The 27,329-nt window shown below is 57.5% G+C and overlaps 4 protein-coding genes and 1 pseudogene across 4 annotated transcripts; 3 read left to right on the forward strand and 2 right to left on the reverse strand.

Annotated features, from left to right (window-relative positions):
* Positions 1 to 867: 867 nt before the first annotated feature.
* Positions 868 to 2,783, reverse strand: LOC134151108 (feather beta keratin-like). The gene is made up of 3 exons (XM_062595395.1): positions 2,666 to 2,783; positions 1,553 to 1,686; positions 868 to 1,194 (listed from the first exon to the last, which is right to left on the reverse strand). Exons 1-3 carry the CDS (start codon positions 2,781 to 2,783, stop codon positions 868 to 870), a joined length of 579 nt encoding a protein of 192 aa, XP_062451379.1.
* A 92-nt stretch (positions 2,784 to 2,875) lies between these two features.
* On the forward strand, positions 2,876 to 5,916 carry LOC134151109 (uncharacterized). Its single transcript, XM_062595396.1, has 4 exons — positions 2,876 to 2,925; positions 4,674 to 4,804; positions 5,080 to 5,213; positions 5,590 to 5,916. The coding sequence occupies exons 1-4, from the start codon at positions 2,876 to 2,878 to the stop codon at positions 5,914 to 5,916; spliced, it is 642 nt and encodes a 213-aa protein (XP_062451380.1).
* A 2,980-nt stretch (positions 5,917 to 8,896) lies between these two features.
* Positions 8,897 to 10,812, reverse strand: LOC134151110 (feather beta keratin-like). The gene is made up of 3 exons (XM_062595397.1): positions 10,695 to 10,812; positions 9,582 to 9,715; positions 8,897 to 9,223 (listed from the first exon to the last, which is right to left on the reverse strand). The coding sequence occupies exons 1-3, from the start codon at positions 10,810 to 10,812 to the stop codon at positions 8,897 to 8,899; spliced, it is 579 nt and encodes a 192-aa protein (XP_062451381.1).
* Positions 10,813 to 11,028: 216 nt separating this feature from the next.
* Positions 11,029 to 13,945, forward strand: LOC134151111 (uncharacterized). Its single transcript, XM_062595399.1, has 3 exons — positions 11,029 to 11,188; positions 13,109 to 13,242; positions 13,619 to 13,945. Exons 1-3 carry the CDS (start codon positions 11,029 to 11,031, stop codon positions 13,943 to 13,945), a joined length of 621 nt encoding a protein of 206 aa, XP_062451383.1.
* A 1,301-nt stretch (positions 13,946 to 15,246) lies between these two features.
* On the forward strand, positions 15,247 to 18,932 carry LOC134151112 (feather beta keratin-like; annotated as a pseudogene).
* Positions 18,933 to 27,329: the final 8,397 nt, after the last annotated feature.

Here is a 27,329-nt window from a genome sequence, read left to right on the forward strand (position 1 = left end):
AAGGCTTCTATGGCACTCTTTTCCCTTACTGCTCTCATGCTGTTGTTTTCTTGCGGCCTTTCCTTCTGGCCTTGCCCCTGTAAACCCTGGCGCTTCTGTTATGACAGGTTCTGATGGGTTCTCAAGGCAGCTGGCGCTTTCATCCCGTCCTCTCCGTACTACTTGCTTGGCAGTTTCCAGGTTATGTTAGAGGGAGAATGTATGCCCAGGAGAGTGGAAGGCAGTCATAGAAAAATGTAGCAAGATTGCAGCCAGTCCCACGCAGGTGGAGAAACTTAGACCCCTGGGGTCAAAGGTGTTGAGTGGTTAGGAGTGCTCAGCACACCTGCTGTGCAGCACCACTGCAACCCTCCCCAGAGCAACACCCTTCTCCCTAGAAATCCTGGGAGAGCATCCGCAGAGGGAAGGAGCACGCGAGGAGGCAGGCTGGTGTGCGAAATATCTTTAATGAGTGGACAGAGGGGAACGAGCTTGCTGTGAGCAGAGGTTCCGGTGCAGAGAGCAGGAGGATCAGCTGAGAGCCGGCAGCCTGTGGCTGCGGCAGAGATCCTGCTGGCCATCTGTCTGCCTAGCCCGTTGGGAGAGAGGGGCCAGCAGTGCCCACCTAGGCAGGCTGTGGGGGGCCTCGAGGCTCAGGGCGACAGAAGAGAGCAAGGACACGGGAGGGAAAGGAGAGAGTGGAAGAAGGGAAAGGCAGACATGGGCTGTACTGTGAGAGAGCCCAGGCTGGCCCCTTCAGGCCTCGCTTTGCAGGGGCAGTCGGGATCGCAGAGCCCCTCTGAATCCATTGCCCAGGAGCTCCATCCTCATTCTAGAACCATCTTCTGGGCTACGAGGGGTCCTCCTCTGGGGCCATCACCAGCAGCTTTAGCAGGGCAGGCACCTGGAGCCACCGTAACGGCCGCCGATGCCAGAGAGGCTGAAGCCTCCGGAGGAGATGGGGACTCCCTGAGAGCTGAGGATGCTGCCAACGGCAGCAGAGGTGCTGGATCCCACGGCGGTGCTCTGCGGGAAGGAGCTGAGGATGGGGCCGGGCAGGGTCACCACCACGGCAGAGGGTTGGATGACAACGATGGAGTCCTGGCACTGCCTAACGCAGGGCTCACTGCAGCTGCTGGCCAGCGGGGCTGGCCCGCTGGGCTGGCATGGCACGCATGGATTGTAGCAGGACATGTCTGAGGGTGGGAGGTGCACCTGCGAGAGAGAGGGCAGGGAAGAAGCAGAGCATGGAGGATGCATGAAGAGCAGCCTGTGACCCTGCCACCAGGCAGTCAAGGCACCTGGTGGGCCGGAAGCCGGAGGCCGTGCGGCCAGAACTCAGCCTCGTGCTTTGCCTCAACCCCAAGGGCTCTGCGCAGGGCATCCCGGGGAAAGGGGAGTCCTGCCCAGTCCAGAGCCCAGAAGACCCCTCAGGCAAGCACCAGCCTCTCATCGTGCCAGAACTTCTGCCCCCTTTCCCTCTTCCAAGAAGCCCCAAGTCCCAGTGGAGCACAGCGGAGCACGTATCAGCTGAGACATGCGGCAGGAGCAGGAGAAAGGGCTTCAGACTCACCTGGTTCCCAAGGAGGTGGAGGCGAGAGAAGTGGCTGAGCGAGTGGGGAGTTTGGCCGGCTTTTATAGAGCTCCTGCACCGCCCCAGGCCCAGAGTCACCCCGTACGTGGGCAGTAATTTGCCAGCAGACTCACCTCACATGCAGAAGAGCCTAGCTCATGGCATGGGTTGTGCTTGTTGTGCCTTGAACGCAGCCTTTTCATTTCCTCATTTCTGGCATGCCCATTCTTCCATGGAGGCTCTTTGAAGTGCTGGCATGAGAGGCCGAAGGATTTCCAGGGCAGGAACTTGTCAGTGTGGGCAGCAGTGTAGGCTCAGGTGCCAGAGGAGTCCGGTGCAGACCCGGCCCTTGGGCAGTGGCCCTCTGTTAGGGTTGCCTGTGACTCGTTTTGCAGGAAGGGGCCCAGGCCCTTCTAGTGCCCTAGTCCCCAGCCGAACACGCAAGAGTCCCTGTGCATGTGCGTGTGCCCTATCCTTCTCTCCCTCTCCCTCCCTCCCAGCTCTCTCTGACAGTCACTGGTCATTGCCTCCTCTGGTGGCTGGGTTGTGCTTCAGGTTTTGACTCTCCTCCACCTGATGCTGCCTGCTCTGGGGGGAGATCTGTCCAAGGATGCCGAGTTGAGATTAGGAAAGCAAAAGGCCCCGTGGAGTTGAAGCAGGCCAAGGAGCTGGAGAGCAACACAAAGGGCTTTTCTGGTATATCAGCAACTAGGGAAACATGGGTGTAGCCCTGGATGGGGCAGGTGACCCTGTGACACGTGATAGAGCTCGATCGCCTAGCGAGATCACCACTCAGAGGACACAGAAAAAGCTGAGGCCCTCAAAGCCTTCTTGGCCTTGGGTCTTCCCTTGTAAGATTTGTCTTTGGGAAGGTTAGGCCCCTGGCATGCGTGGGCAAATCTGGAGCAAGGAAGACTCTCAGAAGAGGAGGATCAAGCTAGGGAACATTGAAACATTGTTGGAGGACGATCAGCTGAGCGTCCATACCCTGTGGCTGAGGCAGAGACCTCCTGGGCTTCCGTCCGCCTAGCGCACTGGGAGAGACGGGTCCGCTGTCCCTGCTAGACAGGCTGAATAGAAGCAAGGCTGTGGGAGCTGACAAGATACACCCACAAGTGCTGAGGGAGCTGGCGAATGTCACTGCAAGGCCTCGCTTGAAAGCTTTGAAAGCATCGTGGTGCTTGGGGAAGGTTTCTGAGTGCTGGAGGACAGCAAACAGCAGTTGTGTCATCGAGCAGGGCAAGCAGGATGCTCTGGGGGCAGGAGAGGGCATGGGGGCCTGCTCTGGAGAGGCTGGTCAACCTCACGTCCACCCCTGCAAGCATGATGGAGCAAAACCTCCTGGAAGCCATTTGCAGACACATGAAGGACAAGTAGGTGACTGGGAGTAGTCAGCATGGACTTGTGGAAGGGAAATCTGGCTTGACCAAACCCCTAGCCTTCTACGATGAGACGACTGGCTTTGGAGTTGATGCGCAGACGCCCACGGGTCCTAGCGGACCGCATGGAAGGGTGCTGAGAGAGCGGACCGACGTCTCCCCAGGCCCACTCTCTAGTGTCCTTGAAAGGTCGTGGGGGTCCGGGCAGGCTCCCGATGCCTGGCAAATGTGAGCAAATGTCACAGCCATCTTCAGAAGAGGAGAGAAAAGGCACAAAGGAGAAGGCGGGGAACTACTGGCCCATCAGCCTCTCTTTGGTCTCTCAGCACTGTCTGCCACAAGGGCCTTGTATCCAGCTGAGGATGGGATGCTCTGGGTGGGTGGGTGGAGAACGGGATGAGTAAAACGTGGTGGGGTGACGGGGCTCAGGGCATAGGGCTTCCTGGGTCGTGCTCAACCTGGAGGCCTGTAACAGGGGCAGTAGCGCCGGGGTCTCTCGTGGGGCTTGTCCTGTTTCACATCTTTACGGGTGAGCGGGAGGAAGTGGTGGCGTGCCCTCTCCTCAAGTTGGCAGGGGGGACCAAATTGCGGGGAGGAGCTGACACGCTCCAGGGCAGGGCGGCCATTCAGGGGGAGCTAGCCACACTGGGGGAATGGGCCGACAGGAGTGTCCGACATTCAATCAGGCCAAACACCAAGTCGTCTTCCTGTGAGGGAAGAACCTCTTGCAACAGCGCAGGCTGGGGTCTGAACTGCCCTGTGCTCCAGTGGTCCCAGGACCTCCTTGTGCAGATCTGCCTCCTGGGGGCAGGGTCAGCCTTGGGAGGGGGAGGGGAAAGGGGAGTGGCATTGAGCGAGGGTGGGAATGGCCACACAGGGCTCAGCTTCCTGGCCATAGAGCCTGGCAGTGTCCGGGAGCTCCCCTGAGCAGTGTATGGAGGGAAAGACCGGGTTGCAAAAGACATCTCTGTGCTGATCGGCGGTTCTGCCCACCTAGCAGGTGATATGTGTTCTCGTGGCATTAGGGCTTTGGCACACCTCCCGTCCCAGGCCCCAAAGCCCTCCTCAGTTCAAACAAAAGCCAGCCGTAATGGAGGCAAGGAAAGCATTGCTCCACTCTCCCGTGGCACTGCAGGCTTGTGCAGGGTACTTGAGCCAATCCAACAAGCCTCTCAAAGCAAGGGAGACTGGTGGCAGGATATTAGCGATGGCTAGCAAGGCCCTGCCAGATGCCGGGGATGCTGGGGGAGGGGATGTGCTCAGAAGGGCCCTGTGAATGAAAGCATCTCAGACTGCATCAAGGAGTTGTTGCATCCTCACTGCATGAACAAAGGACTTTGCTGCCCTGGAGATGTGGAGGCAGCTGGGACGCATCCCAGAAGGGTATGGGGATGCCTTCAGTGGGTGTGCTTGCTGGCATAGACTCCTCCAGCCCCCAGGCAAGAGCACAGCTTGCTTGCAAAGCTCCCTTTGCCTTCCTGAGAGGGGAGCTGTGCTCAGGCGTGTGCCAGGTGGCGAGTCACAGCCAAGTTTAGGAGGGCTGTGTATCACTCCTCTGGCATGAGGGTAAGCCAAGCGTGTGTGTTGTCTGCAGCCCCACACCCCATGCAGGGCTGACTTCTCCTCCGGCCAGGGCAGTTCCAACACTGCCCTGGGGGGGAAGCTGTTCTAAGCACCAGGCTGCCCCTGGGCACAGCCCCCGGGAACCTCGAAGGCTGTGACCCTCCAGGGTAACCTTGCAGGTGCTCCCACAGCTTGGGGGCCCTGCAGGAGGGCGAGGGCCTTGTGGAAAAGGAGGCGGGGGCCAGTGTGCTGGTGGATGGAGCAAGCTGGGAGAGAGGACACGGCTTGTGCTCAGGCATGGGAGCTTGCGGTGCCGGGCTCCTCCTTGTCGGGAGGACACGAGCAGCCTCACTGAAAGGCACTCGGTTGACCTGGCCTCTCTGCATGGGACCTGTCCAGCACTTGCTGGCATGCTTCTGCTCATTCGGAGAAGTTCCTGCCCTATAATTCTTGGGTGTCTCATGCCAGCTTTGAAAAGGGACGTCCGTGGCAGGATTATCATGGGGAAAGCAAGAAGTGAAGAGGCTATGTTGTAGGAACAACAAACACAACCCGTGCGATGAGCTAGGCTCTTTTGCATGTGAGGTGAGTCTGCTGGCAAATTACTGCCCACGTACGGGGTGACTCTGGGCCTGGGGCGGTGCAGGAGCTCTATAAAAGCCGGCCAAACTCCCCACTCGCTCAGCCACTTCTCTCGCCTCCACCTCCTTGGGAACCAGGTGAGTCTGAAGCCCTTTCTCCTCCTGCTCCTGCTGCACGTCTCAGCTGATACGTGCTGTGCTGTGCTCTGCTGGGTCTTGGGGCTGCTTGGGAGAGGGAAAGAGGGCAGAAGTTCTGGCATGGTGAGAGGCTGGTGCTTGCCTGAGGGGTGTTCTGGGCTCTGGGCTGGGGAGGACCCTGCTTGGCTCAGGTTGCCCTGCGCAGAGCCTTTGGGCAGTGGAGGCAAAGCAGGAGGCTGTGCTTTGGGCTGCGTGGCCCGCGCTGCCGGCCCACCAGGTGCCTTGACTGCCTGGTGGCAGGGTCACAGGCTGCTCCTCCCACCTTCAGACATGTCCTCCCCTATGCTCTGCTTCCTCCCTGCCCTCTCTCTCGCAGGTGCACCTCCCACCTTCAGACATGTCCTGCTACAACCCATGCGTGCCATGCCAGCCCAGCGGGCCAGCCCCGCTGGCCAGCAGCTGCAATGAGCCCTGTGTTAGGCAGTGCCAGGACTCCACCGTTGTCATCCAACCCTCTGCCGTGGTGGTGACCCTGCCCGGCCCCATCCTCAGCTCCTTCCCGCAGAGCACCGCCGTGGGATCCAGCACCTCTGCTGCCGTTGGCAGCATCCTCAGCTCTCAGGGAGTCCCCATCTCCTCCGGAGGCTTCAGCCTCTCTGGCTTCGGCGGCCGTTTCGGTGGCTCCAGGTGCTTGCCCTGCTAAAGCTGCTGGTGATGGCCCCAGAGGAGGACCCCTTGGAGCCCAGAAGATGGTACCGGAATGAGGATGGAGCTCCTGCCATCGAATTCAGAAGTTCTGTCTGCTTTTCCCTTCTTCCACCCTCTCCTTTCCCTCCCACGTCCCTGCTGTCCTCTGCTGCTGTGCGCCCCTAGGGGGCACTGCTGGCCCCTCTCCCTCTGTGGGTGAAGACTCTCGGCTGCCCTGGTGCTTCCTGCCCCGCGGCCTCCACTTGGAGCAAGCTCCTTTCCTTCTATTGACGCATTAAAGGTCTTCTGCATGCACGCCTGGGTCTCCACGTCGTCCTTTCCTCTGTGGTTGCTCTCCCAAGCTGCCCAGGGAGAAAGGCAGTGCTCTGGGGCACGTGGGGTGGTTTGTGGGCACATGAAGAGCCTTCAGCATTCACAGAGGAAGTGGCGGGTGGACACACTGCAGCAGTGGCCTTTGAGGCCGTCTCCCTTGGAGCTGCGGAGGACGACCCTGGCTCCTCTAGAGCTCAGAGTCATCAGGTGTGGCCTTGTAGTGCTTCTGCCCAGAAATGCCCTCTCACGTCCCAGTGCACGTCCTTCGGACTGGGAGCCGGAGCACCGCTGACCTCCAGTGAAGAGCCCTGGCTGTGGGAGGCTCTGGGAGGGCAGCAGCCCGGCAAGCTCTTGGGGGCAGGAGTTTCTCTAGCTCTGGATGGAACTGTGCTGCGGGAGGAGGCTCAGGCAGAAGAGGCTTCCCCAAGGGGAGAAGGTGTGAGAATGGGAGGCAATCGGCTTGCAGGCAGCGCATGTTTTCCCCCTCCTTCCATCGATGCCCTGGGTTTCCTGGGGAAAGCTTCTGGGGAGAGGCAAAGTGTGAGAGGCTCAAGGCAGGAGAGAGGTGGGGGTGCAGTCTGAGTGTCCCAAGAGTGGCCGGGAGGTCCCCAAAGCAGTGCTGTCACCAGCAGGAAGGCTGCAGAGAGGCTTGCAGGTGCGGGAGATTCAGTGCTGAACTGCTGCAAGATCTGGCTGGGCAGGATGATGCCCGACCACTCAGAGGCGTGATCGGCAGCTGTCTGGGTAGTAGAGATGTGACCAGGAGTCCGTGCCCGCACCACTTCCAGCCCGTCTCCAGCAACAGCCCCAAGAGAACGTCAGGGACAAGTACTCCTGGGGAAAGCCCTCCAGGACAGCTGCCGCTGGCAACAGTGTCCTGTGACACCAAGGACTGCCAACAGCATCCTGGGCTGCATGAATAGGTGTAGAGCCAGTAGTTTGAGGGGAGTGATTATCTGCATCTGCTCAGCCCTCATTCAACCGCATGCAGACTATTGTGTCCACGTTTTGGGCTCACGAGTGCAAGAAAGACATGGAGCAAGCGGAGCGAGTGCAGCGAGGGGCTGGCAGGATGGTCAGGGGTCTGTAGCCCTTGGCCTGTGAGGAGAGGAAGGCCGTTCTGAGGGAATGGGTCTTGCTGAGCGTGGAGAAGAAAAGGCTGTTGTGGCGGGAGCGAATGGCAGCTCTCCAGTAGCTCTGGGGAGGTCACGCAGAAGACAGAGGCAGGCTCTCCCCTGGGGTGCGTGCTCGGAGGACAGCAGAGAGCGGGCATAAGATGGAAGAAGAGAGGTTTGGAGTGCATGTAAGGAAACTGTTTTTCACCCCAAAGAGAGTCAAGCAGCAGAACAAGTTGCCCGGTGAGGCTGTGCGGTCGTCATCCTTGGAGATTTGCCATACCAGAGCAGCTAAAGCGCCTAGGAAGCTGGTCTGACCCCATGGCTCCTCTAGACCCCATGGCTGAGCTGCCTCAGATCGGGCGGTTGGACCAGAGGATTCCAGAGGGTCCTTCTGACCGGAATTGTCCTTCTATCCTTTGGTCCTAGGACCTCCATTGGGTAGACCTCCCCTCTGGGGTCAGCAACAGCCTTGGGGGGGGTGACACACTCCCTTGGAGGAGGACAGGAATGGGCACGCAGCGCTCTGCTTCCTGGGCACGAGATGGGCAGTGTTGGGAGTTCTCCTGCATACTCTTTGCAGGAGAACTCTGGGGGTTGTGGGATGCACGTCTGTGCTGCCTGGGAGACCACATGACCATGATGCTACCTACGGCTGTGATCTGTTGGGGCAGTCTTGCCAAGGCTTCTGTGGCACTCTTTTCCCTTACTGCTCTCATGCTGTTGTTTTCTTGCGGCCTTTCCTTCTGGCCTTGCCCCTGTAAACCCTGGCGCTTCTGTTATGACAGGTTCTGATGGGTTCTCAAGGCAGCTGGCGCTTTCATCCCGTCCTCTCCGTACTACTTGCTTGGCAGTTTCCAGGTTATGTTAGAGGGAGAATGTATGCCCAGGAGAGTGGAAGGCAGTCATAGAAAAATGTAGCAAGATTGCAGCCAGTCCCACGCAGGTGGAGAAACTTAGACCCCTGGGGTCAAAGGTGTTGAGTGGTTAGGAGTGCTCAGCACACCTGCTGTGCAGCACCACTGCAACCCTCCCCAGAGCAACACCCTTCTCCCTAGAAATCCTGGGAGAGCATCCGCAGAGGGAAGGAGCACGCGAGGAGGCAGGCTGGTGTGCGAAATATCTTTAATGAGTGGACAGAGGGGAACGAGCTTGCTGTGAGCAGAGGTTCCGGTGCAGAGAGCAGGAGGATCAGCTGAGAGCCGGCAGCCTGTGGCTGCGGCAGAGATCCTGCTGGCCATCTGTCTGCCTAGCCCGTTGGGAGAGAGGGGCCAGCAGTGCCCACCTAGGCAGGCTGTGGGGGGCCTCGAGGCTCAGGGCGACAGAAGAGAGCAAGGACACGGGAGGGAAAGGAGAGAGTGGAAGAAGGGAAAGGCAGACATGGGCTGTACTGTGAGAGAGCCCAGGCTGGCACCTTCAGGCCTCGCTTTGCAGGGGCAGTCGGGATCGCAGAGCCCCTCTGAATCCATTGCCCAGGAGCTCCATCCTCATTCTAGAACCATCTTCTGGGCTACGAGGGGTCCTCCTCTGGGGCCATCACCAGCAGCTTTAGCAGGGCAGGCACCTGGAGCCACCGTAACGGCCGCCGATGCCAGAGAGGCTGAAGCCTCCGGAGGAGATGGGGACTCCCTGAGAGCTGAGGATGCTGCCAACGGCAGCAGAGGTGCTGGATCCCACGGCGGTGCTCTGCGGGAAGGAGCTGAGGATGGGGCCGGGCAGGGTCACCACCACGGCAGAGGGTTGGATGACAACGGTGGAGTCCTGGCACTGCCTAACACAGGGCTCATTGCAGCTGCTGGCCAGCGGGGCTGGCCCGCTGGGCTGGCATGGCACGCATGGGTTGTAGCAGGACATGTCTGAGGGTGGGAGGTGCACCTGCGAGAGAGAGGGCAGGGAAGAAGCAGAGCATGGAGGATGCATGAAGAGCAGCCTGTGACCCTGCCACCAGGCAGTCAAGGCACCTGGTGGGCCGGAAGCCGGAGGCCGTGCGGCCAGAACTCAGCCTCGTGCTTTGCCTCAACCCCAAGGGCTCTGCGCAGGGCATCCCGGGGAAAGGGGAGTCCTGCCCAGTCCAGAGCCCAGAAGACCCCTCAGGCAAGCACCAGCCTCTCATCGTGCCAGAACTTCTGCCCCCTTTCCCTCTTCCAAGAAGCCCCAAGTCCCAGTGGAGCACAGCGGAGCACGTATCAGCTGAGACATGCGGCAGGAGCAGGAGAAAGGGCTTCAGACTCACCTGGTTCCCAAGGAGGTGGAGGCGAGAGAAGTGGCTGAGCGAGTGGGGAGTTTGGCCGGCTTTTATAGAGCTCCTGCACCGCCCCAGGCCCAGAGTCACCCCGTACGTGGGCAGTAATTTGCCAGCAGACTCACCTCACATGCAGAAGAGCCTAGCTCATGGCATGGGTTGTGCTTGTTGTGCCTTGAATGCAGCCTTTTCATTTCCTCGTTTCTGGCATGCCCATTCTTCCATGGAGGCTCTTTGAAGTGCTGGCATGAGAGGCCGAAGGATTTCCAGGGCAGGAACTTGTCAGTGTGGGCAGCAGTGTAGGCTCAGGTGCCAGAGGAGTCCGGTGCAGACCCGGCCCTTGGGCAGTGGCCCTCTGTTAGGGTTGCCTGTGACTCGTTTTGCAGGAAGGGGTCCAGGCCCTTCTAGTGCCCTAGTCCCCAGCCGAACACGCAAGAGTCCCTGTGCATGTGCGTGTGCCCTATCCTTCTCTCCCTCTCCCTCCCTCCCAGCTCTCTCTGACAGTCACTGGTCATTGCCTCCTCTGGTGGCTGGGTTGTGCTTCAGGTTTTGACTCTCCTCCACCTGATGCTGCCCGCTCTGGGGGGAGATCTGTCCAAGGATGCCGAGTTGAGATTAGGAAAGCAAAAGGCCCCGTGGAGTTGAAGCAGGCCAAGGAGCTGGAGAGAAACACAAAGGGCTTTTCTGGTATATCAGCAACTAGGGAAACATGGGTGTAGCCCTGGATGGGGCAGGTGACCCTGTGACACGTGATAGAGCTCGATCGCCTAGCGAGATCACCACTCAGAGGACACAGAAAAAGCTGAGGCCCTCAAAGCCTTCTTGGCCTTGGGTCTTCCCTTGTAAGATTTGTCTTTGGGAAGGTTAGGCCCCTGGCATGCGTGGGCAAATCTGGAGCAAGGAAGACTCTCAGAAGAGGAGGATCAAGCTAGGGAACATTGAAACATTGTTGGAGGACGATCAGCTGAGCGTCCATACCCTGTGGCTGAGGCAGAGACCTCCTGGGCTTCCGTCCGCCTAGCGCACTGGGAGAGACGGGTCCGCTGTCCCTGCTAGACAGGCTGAATAGAAGCAAGGCTGTGGGAGCAGACGAGATACACCCACAAGTGCTGAGGGAGCTGGCGAATGTCACTGCAAGGCCTCGCTTGAAAGCTTTGAAAGCATCGTGGTGCTTGGGGAAGGTTTCTGAGTGCTGGAGGACAGCAAACAGCAGTTGTGTCATCGAGCAGGGCAAGCAGGATGCTCTGGGGGCAGGAGAGGGCATGGGGGCCTGCTCTGGAGAGGCTGGTCAACCTCACGTCCACCCCTGCAAGCATGATGGAGCAAAACCTCCTGGAAGCCATTTGCAGACACATGAAGGACAAGTAGGTGACTGGGAGTAGTCAGCATGGACTTGTGGAAGGGAAATCTGGCTTGACCAAACCCCTAGCCTTCTACGATGAGACGACTGGCTTTGGAGTTGATGCGCAGACGCCCACGGGTCCTAGCGGACCGCATAGAAGGGTACCGAGAGAGCGGACCGACGTCTCCCCAGGCCCACTCTCTAGTGTCCTTGAAAGGTCGTGGGGGTCCGGGCAGGCTCCCGATGCCTGGCAAATGTGAGCAAATGTCACAGCCATCTTCAGAAGAGGAGAGAAAAGGCACAAAGGAGAAGGCAGGGAACTACTGGCCCATCAGCCTCTCTTTGGTCTCTCAGCACTGTCTGCCACAAGGGCCTTGTATCCAGCTGAGGATGGGATGCTCTGGGTGGGTGGGTGGAGAACGGGATGAGTAAAACGTGGTGGGGTGACGGGGCTCAGGGCATAGGGCTTCCTGGGTCGTGCTCAACCTGGAGGCCTGTAACAGGGGCAGTAGCGCCGGGGTCTCTCGTGGGGCTTGTCCTGTTTCACATCTTTACGGGTGAGCGGGAGGAAGTGGTGGCGTGCCCTCTCCTCAAGTTGGCAGGGGGGACCAAATTGCGGGGAGGAGCTGACACGCTCCAGGGCAGGGCGGCCATTCAGGGGGAGCTAGCCACACTGGGGGAATGGGCCGACAGGAGTGTCCGACATTCAATCAGGCCAAACACCAAGTCGTCTTCCTGTGAGGGAAGAACCTCTTGCAACAGCGCAGGCTGGGGTCTGAACTGCCCTGTGCTCCAGTGGTCCCAGGACCTCCTTGTGCAGATCTGCCTCCTGGGGGCAGGGTCAGCCTTGGGAGGGGGAGGGGAAAGGGGAGTGGCATTGAGCGAGGGTGGGAATGGCCACACAGGGCTCAGCTTCCTGGCCATAGAGCCTGGCAGTGTCCGGGAGCTCCCCTGAGCAGTGTATGGAGGGAAAGACTGGGTTGCAAAAGACATCTCTGTGCTGATCGGCGGTTCTGCCCACCTAGCAGGTGATATGTGTTCTCGTGGCATTAGGGCTTTGGCACACCTCCCGTCCCAGGCCCCAAAGCCCTCCTCAGTTCAAACAAAAGCCAGCCGTAATGGAGGCAAGGAAAGCATTGCTCCACTCTCCCGTGGCACTGCAGGCTTGTGCAGGGTACTTGAGCCAATCCAACAAGCCTCTCAAAGCAAGGGAGACTGGTGGCAGGATATTAGCGATGGCTAGCAAGGCCCTGCCAGATGCCGGGGATGCTGGGGGAGGGGATGTGCTCAGAAGGGCCCTGTGAATGAAAGCATCTCAGACTGCATCAAGGAGTTGTTGCATCCTCACTGCATGAACAAAGGACTTTGCTGCCCTGGAGATGTGGAGGCAGCTGGGACGCATCCCAGAAGGGTATGGGGATGCCTTCAGTGGGTGTGCTTGCTGGCATAGACTCCTCCAGCCCCCAGGCAAGAGCACAGCTTGCTTGCAAAGCTCCCTTTGCCTTCCTGAGAGGGGAGCTGTGCTCAGGCGTGTGCCAGGTGGCGAGTCACAGCCAAGTTTAGGAGGGCTGTGTATCACTCCTCTGGCATGAGGGTAAGCCAAGCGTGTGTGTTGTCTGCAGCCCCACACCCCATGCAGGGCTGACTTCCCCTCCGGCCAGGGCAGTTCCAACACTGCCCTGGGGGGGAAGCTGTTCTAAGCACCAGGCTGCCCCTGGGCACAGCCCCCGGGAACCTCGAAGGCTGTGACCCTCCAGGGTAACCTTGCGGGTGCTCCCACAGCTTGGGGGCCCTGCAGGAGGGCGAGGGCCTTGTGGAAAAGGAGGCGGGGGCCAGTGTGCTGGTGGATGGAGCAAGCTGGGAGAGAGGACACGGCTTGTGCTCAGGCATGGGAGCTTGCGGTGCCGGGCTCCTCCTTGTCGGGAGGACACGAGCAGCCTCACTGAAAGGCACTCGGTTGACCTGGCCTCTCTGCATGGGACCTGTCCAGCACTTGCTGGCATGCTTCTGCTCATTCGGAGAAGTTCCTGCCCTATAATTCTTGGGTGTCTCATGCCAGCTTTGAAAAGGGGCGTCCGTGGCAGGATTATCATGGGGAAAGCAAGAAGTGAAGAGGCTATGTTGTAGGAACAACAAACACAACCCGTGCGATGAGCTAGGCTCTTTTGCATGTGAGGTGAGTCTGCTGGCAAATTACTGCCCACGTACGGGGTGACTCTGGGCCTGGGGCGGTGCAGGAGCTCTATAAAAGCCGGCCAAACTCCCCACTCGCTCAGCCACTTCTCTCGCCTCCACCTCCTTGGGAACCAGGTGAGTCTGAAGCCCTTTCTCCTCCTGCTCCTGCTGCACGTCTCAGCTGATACGTGCTGTGCTGTGCTCTGCTGGGTCTTGGGGCTGCTTGGGAGAGGGAAAGAGGGCAGAAGTTCTGGCATGGTGAGAGGCTGGTGCTTGCCTGAGGGGTGTTCTGGGCTCTGGGCTGGGGAGGACCCTGCTTGGCTCAGGTTGCCCTGCGCAGAGCCTTTGGGCAGTGGAGGCAAAGCAGGAGGCTGTGCTTTGGGCTGCGTGGCCCGCGCTGCCGGCCCACCAGGTGCCTTGACTGCCTGGTGGCAGGGTCACAGGCTGCTCCTCCCACCTTCAGACATGTCCTCCCCTATGCTCTGCTTCCTCCCTGCCCTCTCTCTCGCAGGTGCACCTCCCACCTTCAGACATGTCCTGCTACAACCCATGCGTGCCATGCCAGCCCAGCGGGCCAGCCCCGCTGGCCAGCAGCTGCAATGAGCCCTGTGTTAGGCAGTGCCAGGACTCCACCGTTGTCATCCAACCCTCTGCCGTGGTGGTGACCCTGCCCGGCCCCATCCTCAGCTCCTTCCCGCAGAGCACCGCCGTGGGATCCAGCACCTCTGCTGCCGTTGGCAGCATCCTCAGCTCTCAGGGAGTCCCCATCTCCTCCGGAGGCTTCAGCCTCTCTGGCTTCGGCGGCCGTTTCGGTGGCTCCAGGTGCCTGCCCTGCTAAAGCTGCTGGTGATGGCCCCAGAGGAGGACCCCTTGGAGCCCAGAAGATGGTACCGGAATGAGGATGGAGCTCCTGCCATCGAATTCAGAAGTTCTGTCTGCTTTTCCCTTCTTCCACCCTCTCCTTTCCCTCCCACGTCCCTGCTGTCCTCTGCTGCTGTGCGCCCCTAGGGGGCACTGCTGGCCCCTCTCCCTCTGTGGGTGAAGACTCTCGGCTGCCCTGGTGCTTCCTGCCCCGCGGCCTCCACTTGGAGCAAGCTCCTTTCCTTCTATTGACGCATTAAAGGTCTTCTGCATGCACGCCTGGGTCTCCACGTCGTCCTTTCCTCTGTGGTTGCTCTCCCAAGCTGCCCAGGGAGAAAGGCAGTGCTCTGGGGCACGTGGGGTGGTTTGTGGGCACATGAAGAGCCTTCAGCATTCACAGAGGAAGTGGCGGGTGGACACACTGCAGCAGTGGCCTTTGAGGCCGTCTCCCTTGGAGCTGCGGAGGACGACCCTGGCTCCTCTAGAGCTCAGAGTCATCAGGTGTGGCCTTGTAGTGCTTCTGCCCAGAAATGCCCTCTCACGTCCCAGTGCACGTCCTTCGGACTGGGAGCCGGAGCACCGCTGACCTCCAGTGAAGAGCCCTGGCTGTGGGAGGCTCTGGGAGGGCAGCAGCCCGGCAAGCTCTTGGGGGCAGGAGTTTCTCTAGCTCTGGATGGAACTGTGCTGCGGGAGGAGGCTCAGGCAGAAGAGGCTTCCCCAAGGGGAGAAGGTGTGAGAATGGGAGGCAATCGGCTTGCAGGCAGCGCATGTTTTCCCCCTCCTTCCATCGATGCCCTGGGTTTCCTGGGGAAAGCTTCTGGGGAGAGGCAAAGTGTGAGAGGCTCAAGGCAGGAGAGAGGTGGGGGTGCAGTCTGAGTGTCCCAAGAGTGGCCGGGAGGTCCCCAAAGCAGTGCTGTCACCAGCAGGAAGGCTGGAGAGAGGCTTGCAGGTGCGGGAGGGGCAGTGCTGAACTGCTGCAAGATCTGGCTGGGCAGGATGATGCCCGACCACTCAGAGGCGTGATCGGCAGCTGTCTGGGTAGTAGAGATGTGACCAGGAGTCCGTGCCCGCACCACTTCCAGCCCGTCTCCAGCAACAGCCCCAAGAGAACGTCAGGGACAAGTACTCCTGGGGAAAGCCCTCCAGGACAGCTGCCGCTGGCAACAGTGTCCTGTGACACCAAGGACTGCCACAGCATCCTGGGCTGCATGAACAGGAGTAGAGCCAGTAGTTTGAGGGGAGTGATTATCCGCCTCTGCTCAGCCCTCATTCAACCGCATGCAGACTATTGTGTCCACGTTTTGGGCTCACGAGTGCAAGAAAGACATGGAGCAAGCGGAGCGAGGGGCTGGCAGGACGGTGAGGGGGCTGTAGCCCTTGGCCTGTGAGGAGAGGAAGGCCGTTCTGAGGGAATGGGTCTTGCTGAGCGTGGAGAAGAAAAGGCTGTTGTGGCGGGAGCGAATGGCAGCTCTCCAGTAGCTCTGGGGAGGTCACGCAGAAGACAGAGGCAGGCTCTCCCCTGGGGTGCGTGCTCGGAGGACAGCAGAGAGCGGGCATAAGACGGAAGAAGAGAGGTTCAGGCTGCATGTAAGGAAACTGCTTTTCACCCCAAAGAGAGTCAAGCAGCAGAACAAGTTGCCTAGCCCATTGGGAGAGACGGATCCGCTGTCCCCGCTAGACAGGCTGAATAGAAGCAAGGCTGTGGGAGCTGACGAGATACACCCACAAGTGCTGAGGGAGCTGGCGAATGTCACTGCAAGGCCTCGCTTGAAAGCTTTGAAAGCATCGTGGTGCTTGGGGAAGGTTTCTGAGTGCTGGAGGACAGCAAACAGCAGTTGTGTCATCGAGCAGGGCAAGCAGGATGCTCTGGGGGCAGGAGAGGGCATGGGGGCCTGCTCTGGAGAGGCTGGTGAACCTCACGTCCACCCCTGCAAGCATGATGGAGCAAAACCTCCTGGAAGCCATTTGCAGACACATGAAGGACAAGTAGGTGACTGGGAGTAGTCAGCATGGACTTGTGGAAGGGAAATCTGGCTTGACCAAACACCTAGCCTTCTACGATGAGACAACTGGCTTTGGAGTTGATGCGCAGACGCCCATGGGTCCTAGCGGACCGCATCAAAGGGTGCCGAGAGAGCGGACCGACGTCTCCCCAGGCCCACTCTCTAGTGTCCTTGAAAGGTCGTGGGGGTCCGGGCAGGCTCCCGATGCCTGGCAAATGTGAGCAAATGTCACAGCCATCTTCAGAAGAGGAGAGAAAAGGCACAAAGGAGAAGGCAGGGAACTACTGGCCCATCAGCCTCTCTTTGGTCTCTCAGCACTGTCTGCCACAAGGGCCTTGTATCCAGCTGAGGATGGGATGCTCTGGGTGGGTGGGTGGAGAACGGGATGAGTAAAACGTGGTGGGGTGACGGGGCTCAGGGCATAGGGCTTCCTGGGTCGTGCTCAACCTGGAGGCCTGTAGCAGGGGCAGCAGCGCCGGGGTCTCTCGTGGGGCTTGTCCTGTTTCACATCTTTACGGGCGAGCGGGAGGAAGTGGTGACGTGCCCTCTCCTCAAGTGGGCAGGGGGGACCAAATTGCGGGGAGGAGCTGTTACGCTCCAGGGCAGGGCGGCCATTCAGGGGGAGCTAGCCACACTGGGGGAATGGGCCGACAGGAGTGTCCCGACATTCAATCAGGCCAAACGCCAAGTCGTCTTCCTGTGAGGGAAGAACCTCTTGCAACAGCGCAGGCTGGGGTCTGAACTGTCCTGTGCTCCAGTGGTCCCAGGACCTCCTTGTGCAGATCTGCCTCCTGGGGGCAGGGTCAGCCTTGGGAGGGGGAGGGGAAAGGGGAGTGGCATTGAGCGAGGGTGGGAATGGCCACACAGGGCTCAGCTTCCTGGCCATAGAGCCTGGCAGTGTCCAGGAGCTCCCCTGAGCAGTGTATGGAGGGAAAGACCGGGTTGCAAAAGACATCTCTGTGCTGATCGGCAGTTCTGCCCACCTAGCAGGTGATATGTGTTCTCGTGGCATTAGGGCCTTGGCACACCTCCCGTCCCAGGCCCCAAAGCCCTCCTCAGTTCAAAACAAAAGCCAGCACCGTAACGGAGGCAAGGAAAGTATTGCTCCACTCACCTGTGGCACTGCAGGCTTGTGCAGGGTGCTTGAGCCAATCCAAGAAACCTCCCAAAGCAAGGGAGACTGGTGGCAGGATATTAGCGATGGCTAGCAAGGCCCTGCCAGATGCCGGGGATGCTGGCGGAGGGGATGTGCTCAGAAGGGCTCTGTGAATGAAAGCATCTCAGACTGCATCAAGGAGTTGTTGCTTCCTCGCTGCATGAACGAAGGACTTTGCTGCCCTGGAGATGTGGAGGCAGCTGGGACGCATCCCAGAAGGCTGTGCTTGCTGGCATAGACTCCTCCAGCCCTCAGGCAAGAGCACAGCCTGCCCGCAAAGCTCCCTTTGCCTTCCTGAGAGGGGAGCTGTGCACAGGCGTGTGCCATGACACAGAGGTCAACAGGTGGCGAGTCACAGCCACGTTTAGGAGGGCTGTGTATCACTCCTCTGGCATGAGGGTAAGCCAAGCGTGTGTGTTGTCTGCAGCCCCACACCCCATGCAGGGCTGACTTCCCCTCCGGCCAGGGCAGTTCCAACACTGCCCTGGGGGGGAAGCTGTTCTAAGCACCAGGCTGCCCCTGGGCACAGCCCCCAGGAACCTCGAAGGCTGTGACCCTCCAGGGTAACCTTGCAGGTGCTCCCACAGCTTGGGGGCCCTGCAGGAGGGCGAGGGCCTTGTGGAAAAGGAGGCGGGGGCCAGTGTGCTGGTGGACGGAGCAAGCTGGGAGGGAGGACACGGCTTGTGCTCAGGCATGGGAGCTTGCGGTGCCGGGCTCCTCCTTGTCGGGAGGACACGAGCAGCCTCACTGAGAGGCTCTCGGTTGACCTGGCCTCTCTGCATGGGACCCGTCCAGCACCTGCTGGCATGCTTCTGCTCATTCGGAGAAGTTCCTGCCCTATAATCCTTGGGCGTCTCACGCCAGCTTTGAAAAGGGGCGTCCGTGGCAGAATTATCATGGGGAAAGCAAGAGGGGAAGAGGCTATGTTGTAGGAACAACAAGCACAACCCGTGCGATGAGCTAGGCTCTTTTGCATGTGAGGTGAATCTGCAGGCAAATTACTGCCCACATACGGGGTGACTCTGGGCCTGGGGCGGTGCAGGAGCTGTATAAAAGCCGGCCAAACTCCCCACTCACTCAGCCACTTCTCTCGCCTCCACCTCCTTGGGAACCAGGTGAGTCTGAAGCCCTTTCTCCTCCTGCTCCTGCTGCACGTCTCAGCTGATACGTGCTGTGCTGTGCTCTGCTGGGTCTTGGGGCTGCTTGGGAGAGGGAAAGAGGGCAGAAGTTCTGGCATGGTGAGAGGCTGGTGCTTGCCTGAGGGGTGTTCTGAGCTCTGGGCTGGGGAGGACCCTGCTTGGCTCAGGTTGCCCTGCGCAGAGCCTTTGGGCAGTGGAGGCAAAGCAGGAGGCTGTGCTTTGGGCTGCGTGGCCCGCGCTGCTGGTCCACCAGGTGCCTTGACTGCCTGGTGGCAGGGTCACAGGCTGCTCCTCAAGCGTCCCCTGTGCTCTGCTTCCTCCCTGTCCTTTCTCTTGCAGGTGCACCTCCCACTCTCAGACATGTCCTGCTACAACCCATGCGTGCCATGCCAGCCCAGCGGCCCGACCCCGCTGGCCAACAGCTGCAATGAGCCCTGTGTTAGGCAGTGCCAGGACTCCACCGTTGTCATCCAACCCTCTGCTGTGGTGGTGACCCTGCCCGGCCCCATCCTCAGCTCCTTCCCGCAGAACACCGCTGTGGGATCCAGCACCTCTGCTGCCGTTGGCAGCATCCTCAGCTCTCAGGGAGTCCCCATCTCCTCCGGAGGCTTCAGCCTCTCTGGCATTGGCGGCCGTTACGGTGGCTCCAGGTGCCTGCCCTGCTAAAGCTGCTGGTGATGGCCCCAGAGGAGGACCCCTTGGAGCCCAGAAGATGGTACCGGAATGAGGATGGAGCTCCTGCCATCGAATTCAGAGGTTCTGTCTGCTTTTCCCTTCTTCCACCCTCTCCTTTCCCTCCCACGTCCCTGCTGTCTTCTGCTGCTGTGCGCCCCTAGGGGGCACTGCCGGCCCCTCTCCCTCTGTGGGTGAAGACTCTCGGCTGCCCTGGTGCTTCCTGCCCCGCGGCCTCCACTTGGAGCAAGCTCCTTTCCTTCTATTGATGCATTAAAGGTCTTCTGCATGCACGCCTGGGTCTCCACGTCGTCGTTTCCTCTGTGGTTGCTCTCCCAAGCTGCCCAGGGAGAAAGGCAGTGCTCTGGGGCACGTGGGGTGGTTTGTGGGCACATGAAGAGCCTTCAGCATTCGCAGAGGAAGTGGCGGGTGGACACACTGCAGCAGTGGCCTTTTAGGCCGTCTCCCTTGGAGCTGCGGAGGACGACCCTGGCTCCTCTAGAGCTCAGAGTCATCAGGTGTGGCCTTGTAGTGCTTCTGCCCAGAAATGCCCTCTCACGTCCCAGTGCACGTCCTTCGGACTGGGAGCCGGAGCACCGCTGACCTCCAGTGAAGAGCCCTGGCTGTGGGAGGCTCTGGGAGGGCAGCAGCCCGGCGAGCTCTTGGCGGCAGGAGTTCCTCTAGCTCTGGATGGAACTGTGCTGCGGGAGGAGGCTCAGGCAGAAGAGGCTTCCCCAAGGGGAGAAGGTGTGAGAATGGGAGGCAATCGGCTTGCAGGCAGCGCATGTTTTCCCCCTCCTTCCATCGATGCCCTGGGTTTCCTGGGGAAAGCTTCTGGGGAGAGGCAAAGTGTGAGAGGCTCAAGGCAGGAGAGAGGTGGGGGTGCAGTCTGAGTGTCCCAAGAGTGGCCGGGAGGTCCCCAAAGCAGTGCTGTCACCAGCAGGAAGGCTGGAGAGAGGCTTGCAGGTGCGGGAGGGGCAGTGCTGAACTGCTGCAAGATCTGGCTGGGCAGGATGATGCCCGACCACTCAGAGGCGTGATCGGCAGCTGTCTGGGTAGTAGAGATGTGACCAGGAGTCCGTGCCCGCACCACTTCCAGCCCGTCTCCAGCAATAGCCCCAAGAGAACGTCAGGGACAAGTGCTCCTGGGGAAAGCCCTCCAGGACAGCTGCCGCTGGCAACAGTGTCCTGTGACACCAAGGACTGCCACAGCATCCTGGGCTGCATGAACAGGAGTAGAGCCAGTAGTTTGAGGGGAGTGATTATCCGCCTCTGCTCAGCCCTCAGTCAACCGCATGGAGACTACTGTGTCCACTTTTTGGGCTCACGAGTGCAAGAAAGACATGGAGCAAGCGGAGCGAGGGGCTGGCAGGACGGTGAGGGGGCTGTAGCCCTTGGCCTGTGAGGAGAGGAAGGTCGTTCTGAGGGAATGGGTCTTGCTGAGCGTGGAGAAGAAAAGGCTGTGGTGGCGGGACCGAATGGCAGCTCTCCAGTAGCTCTGGGGAGGTCACGCAGAAGACAGAGGCAGGCTCTCCCCTGGGGTGCGTTCTTGGAGGACAGCAGAGAGCGGGCATAAGACGGAAGAAGAGAGGTTCAGCCTGCATGCAAGGAAACTGCTTTTCACCCCAAAGAGAGTCAAGCAGCAGAACAAGTTGCCTGCTGAGGCTGTGCAGTTGTCATCCTTGGCAATTTGCCACCTCAGAGCATCTAAAACACCAAGTAAGGTGCTCTGACCCATGGCTGAGCTGCCTCAGATCAGGAGGTTGGACCAGTGGAGTCTAGAGGGTCTTTCTGAACGGAATTGTCCTTCTATTCTACGATCCTAGGGCCTCCCCTCTGGGGTGAGCGACAGCCTTGGGGGGTGACACACTCCCTTGGGGGAGGACATGAATGGCCACGCAGCGCTCTGCTTCCTGGGCACAGAGTTGGGCAGTATTGGGAGTTCTCCTGCATACTCTTTGCAGGGGAGCTCTGTGGGTTGTGGGATGCACGTCTGTGCTGCCTGGGAGACCACATGACCCATGATGCTACCTACGGCTGTGATCTGTTGGGGCAGTCTTGCCAAGGCTTCTGTGGCACTCTTTTCCCTTACTGCTCTCACGCTGTTGTTTTCTTGCGGCCTTTCCTTCTGGTCTTGCCCCTTTAAAGCTTGGTCCTGCTGTTATGAGACGTTCTGATGGGTTCTTGTGGTGTTCTGATGGGTTCTCAAGGCACCTGCACTTTCATCCCGCCCTCTCCGTATTACTTGCTTGGCAGTTTCCAGGTTATGTTAGAGGGAGAATGTATGCCCAGGAGAGTGGAAGGCAGTCATAGAAAAATGTAGCAAGATTGCAGCCAGTCCCACGCAGGTGGAGAAACTTAGACCCCTGGGGTCAAAGGTGTTGAGTGGTTAGGAGTGCTCAGCACACCTGCTGTGCAGCACCACTGCAACCCTCCCCAGAGCAACACCCTTCTCCCTAGAAATCCTGGGAGAGCATCCGCAGAGGGAAGGAGCACGCGAGGAAGCAGGCTGGTGTGCGAAGTAACTTTAATGAGCGGAGAGAGGGGAACGAGCTTGCTGTGAGCAGAGGTCCTGGTGCAGAGAGCAGGAGGATCAGCCAAGAACCCGCACCCTGTGGCTGCGGCAGAGATCCTGCTGGCCATCTGTCTGCCTAGCCCGTTGGGAGAGAGGGGCCAGCAGTGCCCACCTAGGCAGGCTGTGGGGGGCGCCTCGAGGCTCAGGGCGACAGGAGAGAGCAAGGACACGAGAGTGGAAGAAGGGAAAGGCAGACATGGGCTGTACTGTGAGAGAGCCCAGGCTGGCCTCTTCAGGCCTCGCTTTGCAGGGGCAGTCGGGATCGCAGAGCCCCTCTGAATCCATTGCCCAGGAGCTCCATCATCATTCTGGTACCATCTTCTCGGCTCGAAGGGGTCCTCCTCTGGGGCCATCACCAGCAGCTTTAGCAGGGCAGGCACCTGGTGCCACAGTAACGGCTGCCGATGCCAGAGAGGCTGAAGCCTCCGGAGGAGATGGGGACTCCCTGAGAGCTGAGGATGCTGCCAACGGCAGCGGAGGTGCTGGATCCCACAGCGGTGTTCTGTGGGAAGGAGCTGAGGATGGGGCTGGGCAGGGTCACCACCACAGCAGAGGGTTGGATGACAACGGTGGAGTCCTGGCACTGCCTAACACAGGGCTCATTGCAGCTGCTGGCCAGCGGAGTCGGGATACTGGGCTGGCATGGCACGCGTGGGTTGTAGCAGGACATGTCTAAGGGTGGGAGGTGCACCGGCAAGAGAGAGGGCAGGAAAGAGGCAGGGCATGGGGGATGCATGAAGAGCAGCCTGTGACCCTGCGACCAGGCAGTCAAGGCACCTGGTGGGCCGGAAGCTGGAGGCCGTGTGGCCAGAACTCAGCCTCGTGCTTTGCCTTAACCCCAAGGGCTCTGTGCAGGGCATCCCAGGAAAAGGGGAGTCCTGCCCAGTTCAGAGCCCAGAAGACCCCTCAGGTTTAGGAGGGCTATTTATCACTCCTCTGGCACAAGGGTAAGCCAAGCGTGTTTGTTGTCTGCAGCCCACATTCCATGCAGGGCTGCCCTTTTCTTTTGTGGGCTCTCCATGTTGTATTTGCTCAGAATGGCGCTCCTCTCCTCACAGGCCATGGGCTACAGCCCCCTGAATGTCATGGCATCCCTTTGCTGCACTCGGTCCACTTGCTCCCTGTTTTTCTTGCATTGTTTAGCCCAAAACCAGGGAAAGTAGTCTTTATGCAGTTGAATGAGTGCTGAGCAGAGATTGTTAATCACTGCCCTTAAACGACTGGCTTAATACATCTCAGGATACTCTGGCTTGTCCCTACTCTCTGAGAACAGCACTGCCTTATTTTGGCTTTCTATGCACTAGGACGTCTGACTTCTTTTCGTTTATGTCATCACATAGTCACTTCCCTACCTATACTCCTGCAATTTGTTCTTCCTTCCCAGGTATGGCACTTGTTAAGTTTTATGAACTTCATCTCATCCCATTCTCTCTGTCTTTTCTCTGTGTATAATTTGTTAAGGTGTTAGGTGAGAATGGCCTTGCTCTGGCAGTGACTTGTTTAGTGTATGGTCAGATGGCATTCTTTTTCTAGTCCTGGAGGAAAAGGGGTATGTTACAATTTGCAATGAACTCCTTTTGGGTACTGTCCCTTTTAGCTGAAGCAAACGTGTGTGTGTGCCTACGGACATTAGTGTCTGCCGTGCTGTGCCTTAGCCCACAAATGCTCTCCTGGCCTTTGTGCTTGTCCTGCTGACTGGGAGCCTGACTCCTGCTGACCTTGAGTGAGCAGCTGAGTCTGCAGGAGGCCCTCAGAGGGTAGCAGCTGCATGAGCTCTTGGGGAAAGGATTTGTCACCAGTTATTTTATGTTATTAAATCTTGGTAAATACAGTGTCAGAGAGGAACAATGAAAGGTGGAGGTACCCCTTTAATTTCATTAGAGCAAAAAGAGCACTCTAGCCCATCTTCTCCTAGGGCTAAAACAAGAGTGGATCAATCCCCTTGTCTGGTTGTTACATCCATCTGATTAATCAACTGGAGAGGCTCTCCTTACATCACCTTAAAGATTTAAGGGGGATTATCACTAACTGAAGCATATGATTTATTATGGAATGCAAGAAAATACTATTTTGGGATTATGAAGACAAAACAGAGAGAAAAAGGAGTTATAAAGAGGCAGTCAAATGAAAAAGTGTTATTGGTTAGTACACTGGTCTGTCCATGATCACTGCAGTCTGTCCCATCCTCTTATTAAACTCAATTTTTAAAGTCTTCTCCTCAGTGAGGGGGGTTCACTATTGAGTTTTTATGTGTATGCACAGAGGTCTAAATGCCAGCAACTGGAGAGGAGAGCAAGGGCTATGGGAGCCAATGTGTCTGTGGTACCAGCAACTGGAGTGACTGGCATTAATGCGTACTGTGTAAGTGTATACGTCAGTGTGTGTAATCACTAGCAAATATCAGGATGGACTAGCCAGTGAGAAATAAAAGAGGTTTAGGAGCAAGCTAGAGGATAAAGACTGGGTTAGGTGCTGGGGAGACTAGAACAGCCTGAAAGCTGGCTACTGGAGAGAGTTGGCTACATAAGATCTAGGGGCTGTCCACTGGTAAGGCTGTAGGTTTGAAGGCAGAGAGATGTGTGTATGCATATGTGTGTGTGTGTGTGGCATCTGGGAGACCAGGAGATCCAGGGACCAGCTATGGGATAGTGGGTATCTAAGACTAGCTACCTGAGGGTTCTTTACTGTATTGTCCCTCACAGGCATGGAGGAGCAGCCCAGATCTCCATACTCCAGGTGAGCATTTCCTTCACAATGACACATTTTTATGCATACAAAGAAAGCAGATCTTTTCCCCCCTATTTACTATAAAAATCTCCTCAGAGGGTTGATGAGAAAGGGTGTTTATTTGTTTACTTCTCTTCAGAGAATGTCTTTTCCCCTTATAACATCCAACTTTTGGGAAGGGGTTTTTTTCCTTGTGTTCTGATTATAATCATGATGTAGAAAGTACAGATAATATCTGCAGATCATAAACTTCCCGTGGTCTCTCCCCTCTCCCAGACCCTGCATGGACTTCCAGCCAGCCCTAGACCTGCTTTTTAATCTCCAGCTTAACTTTTAGAGATCCACCTTACCCTAAGGTCATGACCATTCTTTGTGCAGGTCAGTTCTGCTCCAGAAAAATATCCCCCTGAGCACCTATCTTTCCATGAACTGTGATCAGACTGTCCTGTAAGAAATTTGCTTAGGTTTCCAGGGATTGAACCATTCCTTGCTCTTGGCTTTGGCCTTTAAAACTACCAGGTTGAAAATATTGCATCTGGAAGAGGAGTTTTCTTCTGAATGTTCCTCAAGGTCAGCCTTCAAAGTTCTGCCTGGATATGAAGAAGAACTTCTTTACTGTGAGAGTGACAGAACACTAGAACAGGTTGCCCAGAGAGGTTGTGGAGTCCCCTTCTCTGGAGATATTCAAAACCTGCCTGGATGCAACCCTGTCTAACATGCTCTATGTGACCCTGCATGAGCAGAGTTCAGATTAGATGATCTAGAGAGGTCACATCCAACCTTATTGATTCTGTGACAAGGCACTGAGGCACAAGCGAATGAAGAGTTGCAAACAGCAGCAACATCACCACTACTGGCCTAGCAGGCACTGCTTTTCAGATTACCTCACAACTAGCAGCCGCCAAGGGTCTGGCACTGGCTTGTCAAGCAAAGAAGCCAAAGTGACTGCATAGTCTCAAACATCAGCCATGAGCCTGGCAATGGACTCTTTCAGCCTCAGGCAGAAGCGATCTCACAACTACGGAAAGCAGCCAGCATCCAAGCATTGCAGTATCAGGGACTGAGGCAAAAGTGACCTCACAGTCCCAAACATCATTTTGCTGGCGTGGCAATGGCCTATCATGGACTCAGACAGAAGTGACTTCACAACTTTCCTGTCTGACATGCTCTAGGTGACCCTGCTTGAGCAGGGAGGTTGGACTAGATGATCTCCAGAGGTCTCTTCCAACTTTACCGATTCTGTGATTCTGTAACCACAAAGAGCAGCCATGCAACTGTTAGAGAGATAGTGTGAGGAAAAACCTTGCAAATAGTTAACAAGATTCAAGGACAAGGGAGAGAGAAAAACAGTACTGCAAAGGATAACCAGCTCTGGCCAAATAACCTTGATGGAACCACAGCACTTTGAAGAATGTGAGAGGTAGGCAAAACAAAAACAACAGAATAACCCAGAAGTGACCTTAGGTTCATTAAGGCTTATTAACATATTAAACTACACACCCCTAAATGAATAATGAGATGGAAATGACATGATAATGATGTTACTGCCTCTTCTTCAATTCTTATACTAATTAACAGGAATGTGAAAGCACAAGCGCACAGCGATTACCTGATGTAATGAAATTGTAACCAACAGAAAGATTTGTATAAAGTACTCCCTGAAAAGTGTGTATAAATCAAGAATGAGAGGGGGAGAAAGTGTGCTAGCTTTGTGGATTTACCACCTAGCACCCATCTCTGTGCAGAAATGAAATAAACAAATATCTCGACCCTGTGTGCCTATTGGTTGCTTGCACACTGGGTAACAGAACCCAGATTATGGGACAACACAACCATCACTGGCTTATCAGGCTCTGCTAGTGACCTCACAACCACTAACAGCAGCCAGGAGCCTGGCACTGCCCTGTAAGGCATGGAAGCACAAGTGACCTCACAGTCCTGAGTATAGCACTGGCCTATCAGGCAGTGTGGCACAAGTGCCCTCACAACCACCACCAGCAGCAATGGCCACAGCACTGGCAAGGAGGGCCTCAGGCAGAAGTCACCTCACCACCACGGTGAGCAGCCAGGGGCCTAGCATTGCCCTCCTAGGCACTGAGGCACAAGTCACTTCACAAGCACAAAAAGCACCCAGGGGCCTGGCACTGGCCTGTAGGGCCTCAGGCAGAAGGGACCTCACAATCCTGGCTATAGCTCTGGCCTATGAGACACTGTAGCACAAGTGACCAAAGAACCAACAACCAACGGCAGCAATGAGAGATTTGTGATCAGTGGCGCAGAGTCTAGCTGGAGGCCTGTAGCTAGTGGTGTCCCCAAGGGCTCTGCACTGGGTGGAGTCTTGTTCAACTTCTTAATCAGTGACCTGGATGAAGGGACAGAGTGGCTCCTCAGCAAGTTTGCTGATGACACCAAGCTGGGAGGAGTGGCTGATACACGAGTGGGCTGTGCTGCCATTCAGAGAGACTTGGTCAGGCTGGAGAGTTCGGCGGAGAGAAAGCTCATGAGGTTCAACAAGGGCAAGTGCGAGTCCTGCACCTAAGGAGAAATAACCCTAGGCACCAGTACAAGCTGGGGGCTGACCTGCTGGAAAGCAGCTCTGCAGAGAAAGACCTGGGAGTGCTGGTGGATGACAAATTGACTATGGCCAGCAATGTGCCCTTGTGGCCAAGAAGGCCAATGGTCTCCTGGGGTGTCTTAGGAAGAGTGTTGCCAGCAGGTCAAGAGAGGTGATCCTACCACTCTACTCAGCCCTGATGAGGACTCATCTCAAGTGCTGTGTCCAGTTCTGGGCTCCCCAGTACAAGAGAGAGCTACTACAATGGAGCTACTGGAGAGAGTCCGGCATAGGGCTACAAAGACGATCAGAGGGCTGGAGCATCTGCCCTATGATGAATGGCTGCGAGAGCTGGGCCTATTTAGCCCGGAGAAGAGAAGACTGAGGGGGGAACTTATCGATGTCTATATGTATATGAAGAAAGAGTGTCAAGGGGATCAGGCTAAACTCTTTTCAGTTGTCCCATGCGACAGGACAAGAGGCAATGGGCACAAACTGAAACACAGGAAGTTCCACCTGAATGTGAGGAGGAATT

This window comes from Rhea pennata, chromosome 26 (assembly GCF_028389875.1).
Source record: "Rhea pennata isolate bPtePen1 chromosome 26, bPtePen1.pri, whole genome shotgun sequence".
NCBI lineage: Eukaryota > Metazoa > Chordata > Aves > Rheiformes > Rheidae > Rhea > Rhea pennata.

What these genes read in the sequence shown, in the direction of transcription:
- LOC134151108 (XM_062595395.1), bottom strand. Translation starts at nt 2,783, where the DNA reads ATGACACAACTGCTGTTTGCTGTCCTCCAGCACTCAGAAACCTTCCCC. An exon ending in CGCCAGCTCCCTCAGCACTT is followed by an intron (nt 1,687 to 2,665) that starts GTGGGTGTATCT and finishes TCTGCATGTGAG; the next exon opens with GTGAGTCTGCTGGCAAATTA. An exon ending in TCCACCTCCTTGGGAACCAG is followed by an intron (nt 1,195 to 1,552) that starts GTGAGTCTGAAG and finishes TCTCTCTCGCAG; the next exon opens with GTGCACCTCCCACCCTCAGA.
- LOC134151109 (XM_062595396.1), top strand. Translation starts at nt 2,876, where the DNA reads ATGATGGAGCAAAACCTCCTGGAAGCCATTTGCAGACACATGAAGGAC. An exon ending in TGCAGACACATGAAGGACAA is followed by an intron (nt 2,926 to 4,673) that starts GTAGGTGACTGG and finishes GTAACCTTGCAG; the next exon opens with GTGCTCCCACAGCTTGGGGG. An exon ending in CTCAGGCATGGGAGCTTGCG is followed by an intron (nt 4,805 to 5,079) that starts GTGCCGGGCTCC and finishes TTTGCATGTGAG; the next exon opens with GTGAGTCTGCTGGCAAATTA.
- LOC134151110 (XM_062595397.1), bottom strand. Translation starts at nt 10,812, where the DNA reads ATGACACAACTGCTGTTTGCTGTCCTCCAGCACTCAGAAACCTTCCCC. An exon ending in CGCCAGCTCCCTCAGCACTT is followed by an intron (nt 9,716 to 10,694) that starts GTGGGTGTATCT and finishes TCTGCATGTGAG; the next exon opens with GTGAGTCTGCTGGCAAATTA. An exon ending in TCCACCTCCTTGGGAACCAG is followed by an intron (nt 9,224 to 9,581) that starts GTGAGTCTGAAG and finishes TCTCTCTCGCAG; the next exon opens with GTGCACCTCCCACCCTCAGA.
- LOC134151111 (XM_062595399.1), top strand. Translation starts at nt 11,029, where the DNA reads ATGAGACGACTGGCTTTGGAGTTGATGCGCAGACGCCCACGGGTCCTA. An exon ending in GCTCCCGATGCCTGGCAAAT is followed by an intron (nt 11,189 to 13,108) that starts GTGAGCAAATGT and finishes TTTGCATGTGAG; the next exon opens with GTGAGTCTGCTGGCAAATTA. An exon ending in TCCACCTCCTTGGGAACCAG is followed by an intron (nt 13,243 to 13,618) that starts GTGAGTCTGAAG and finishes TCTCTCTCGCAG; the next exon opens with GTGCACCTCCCACCTTCAGA.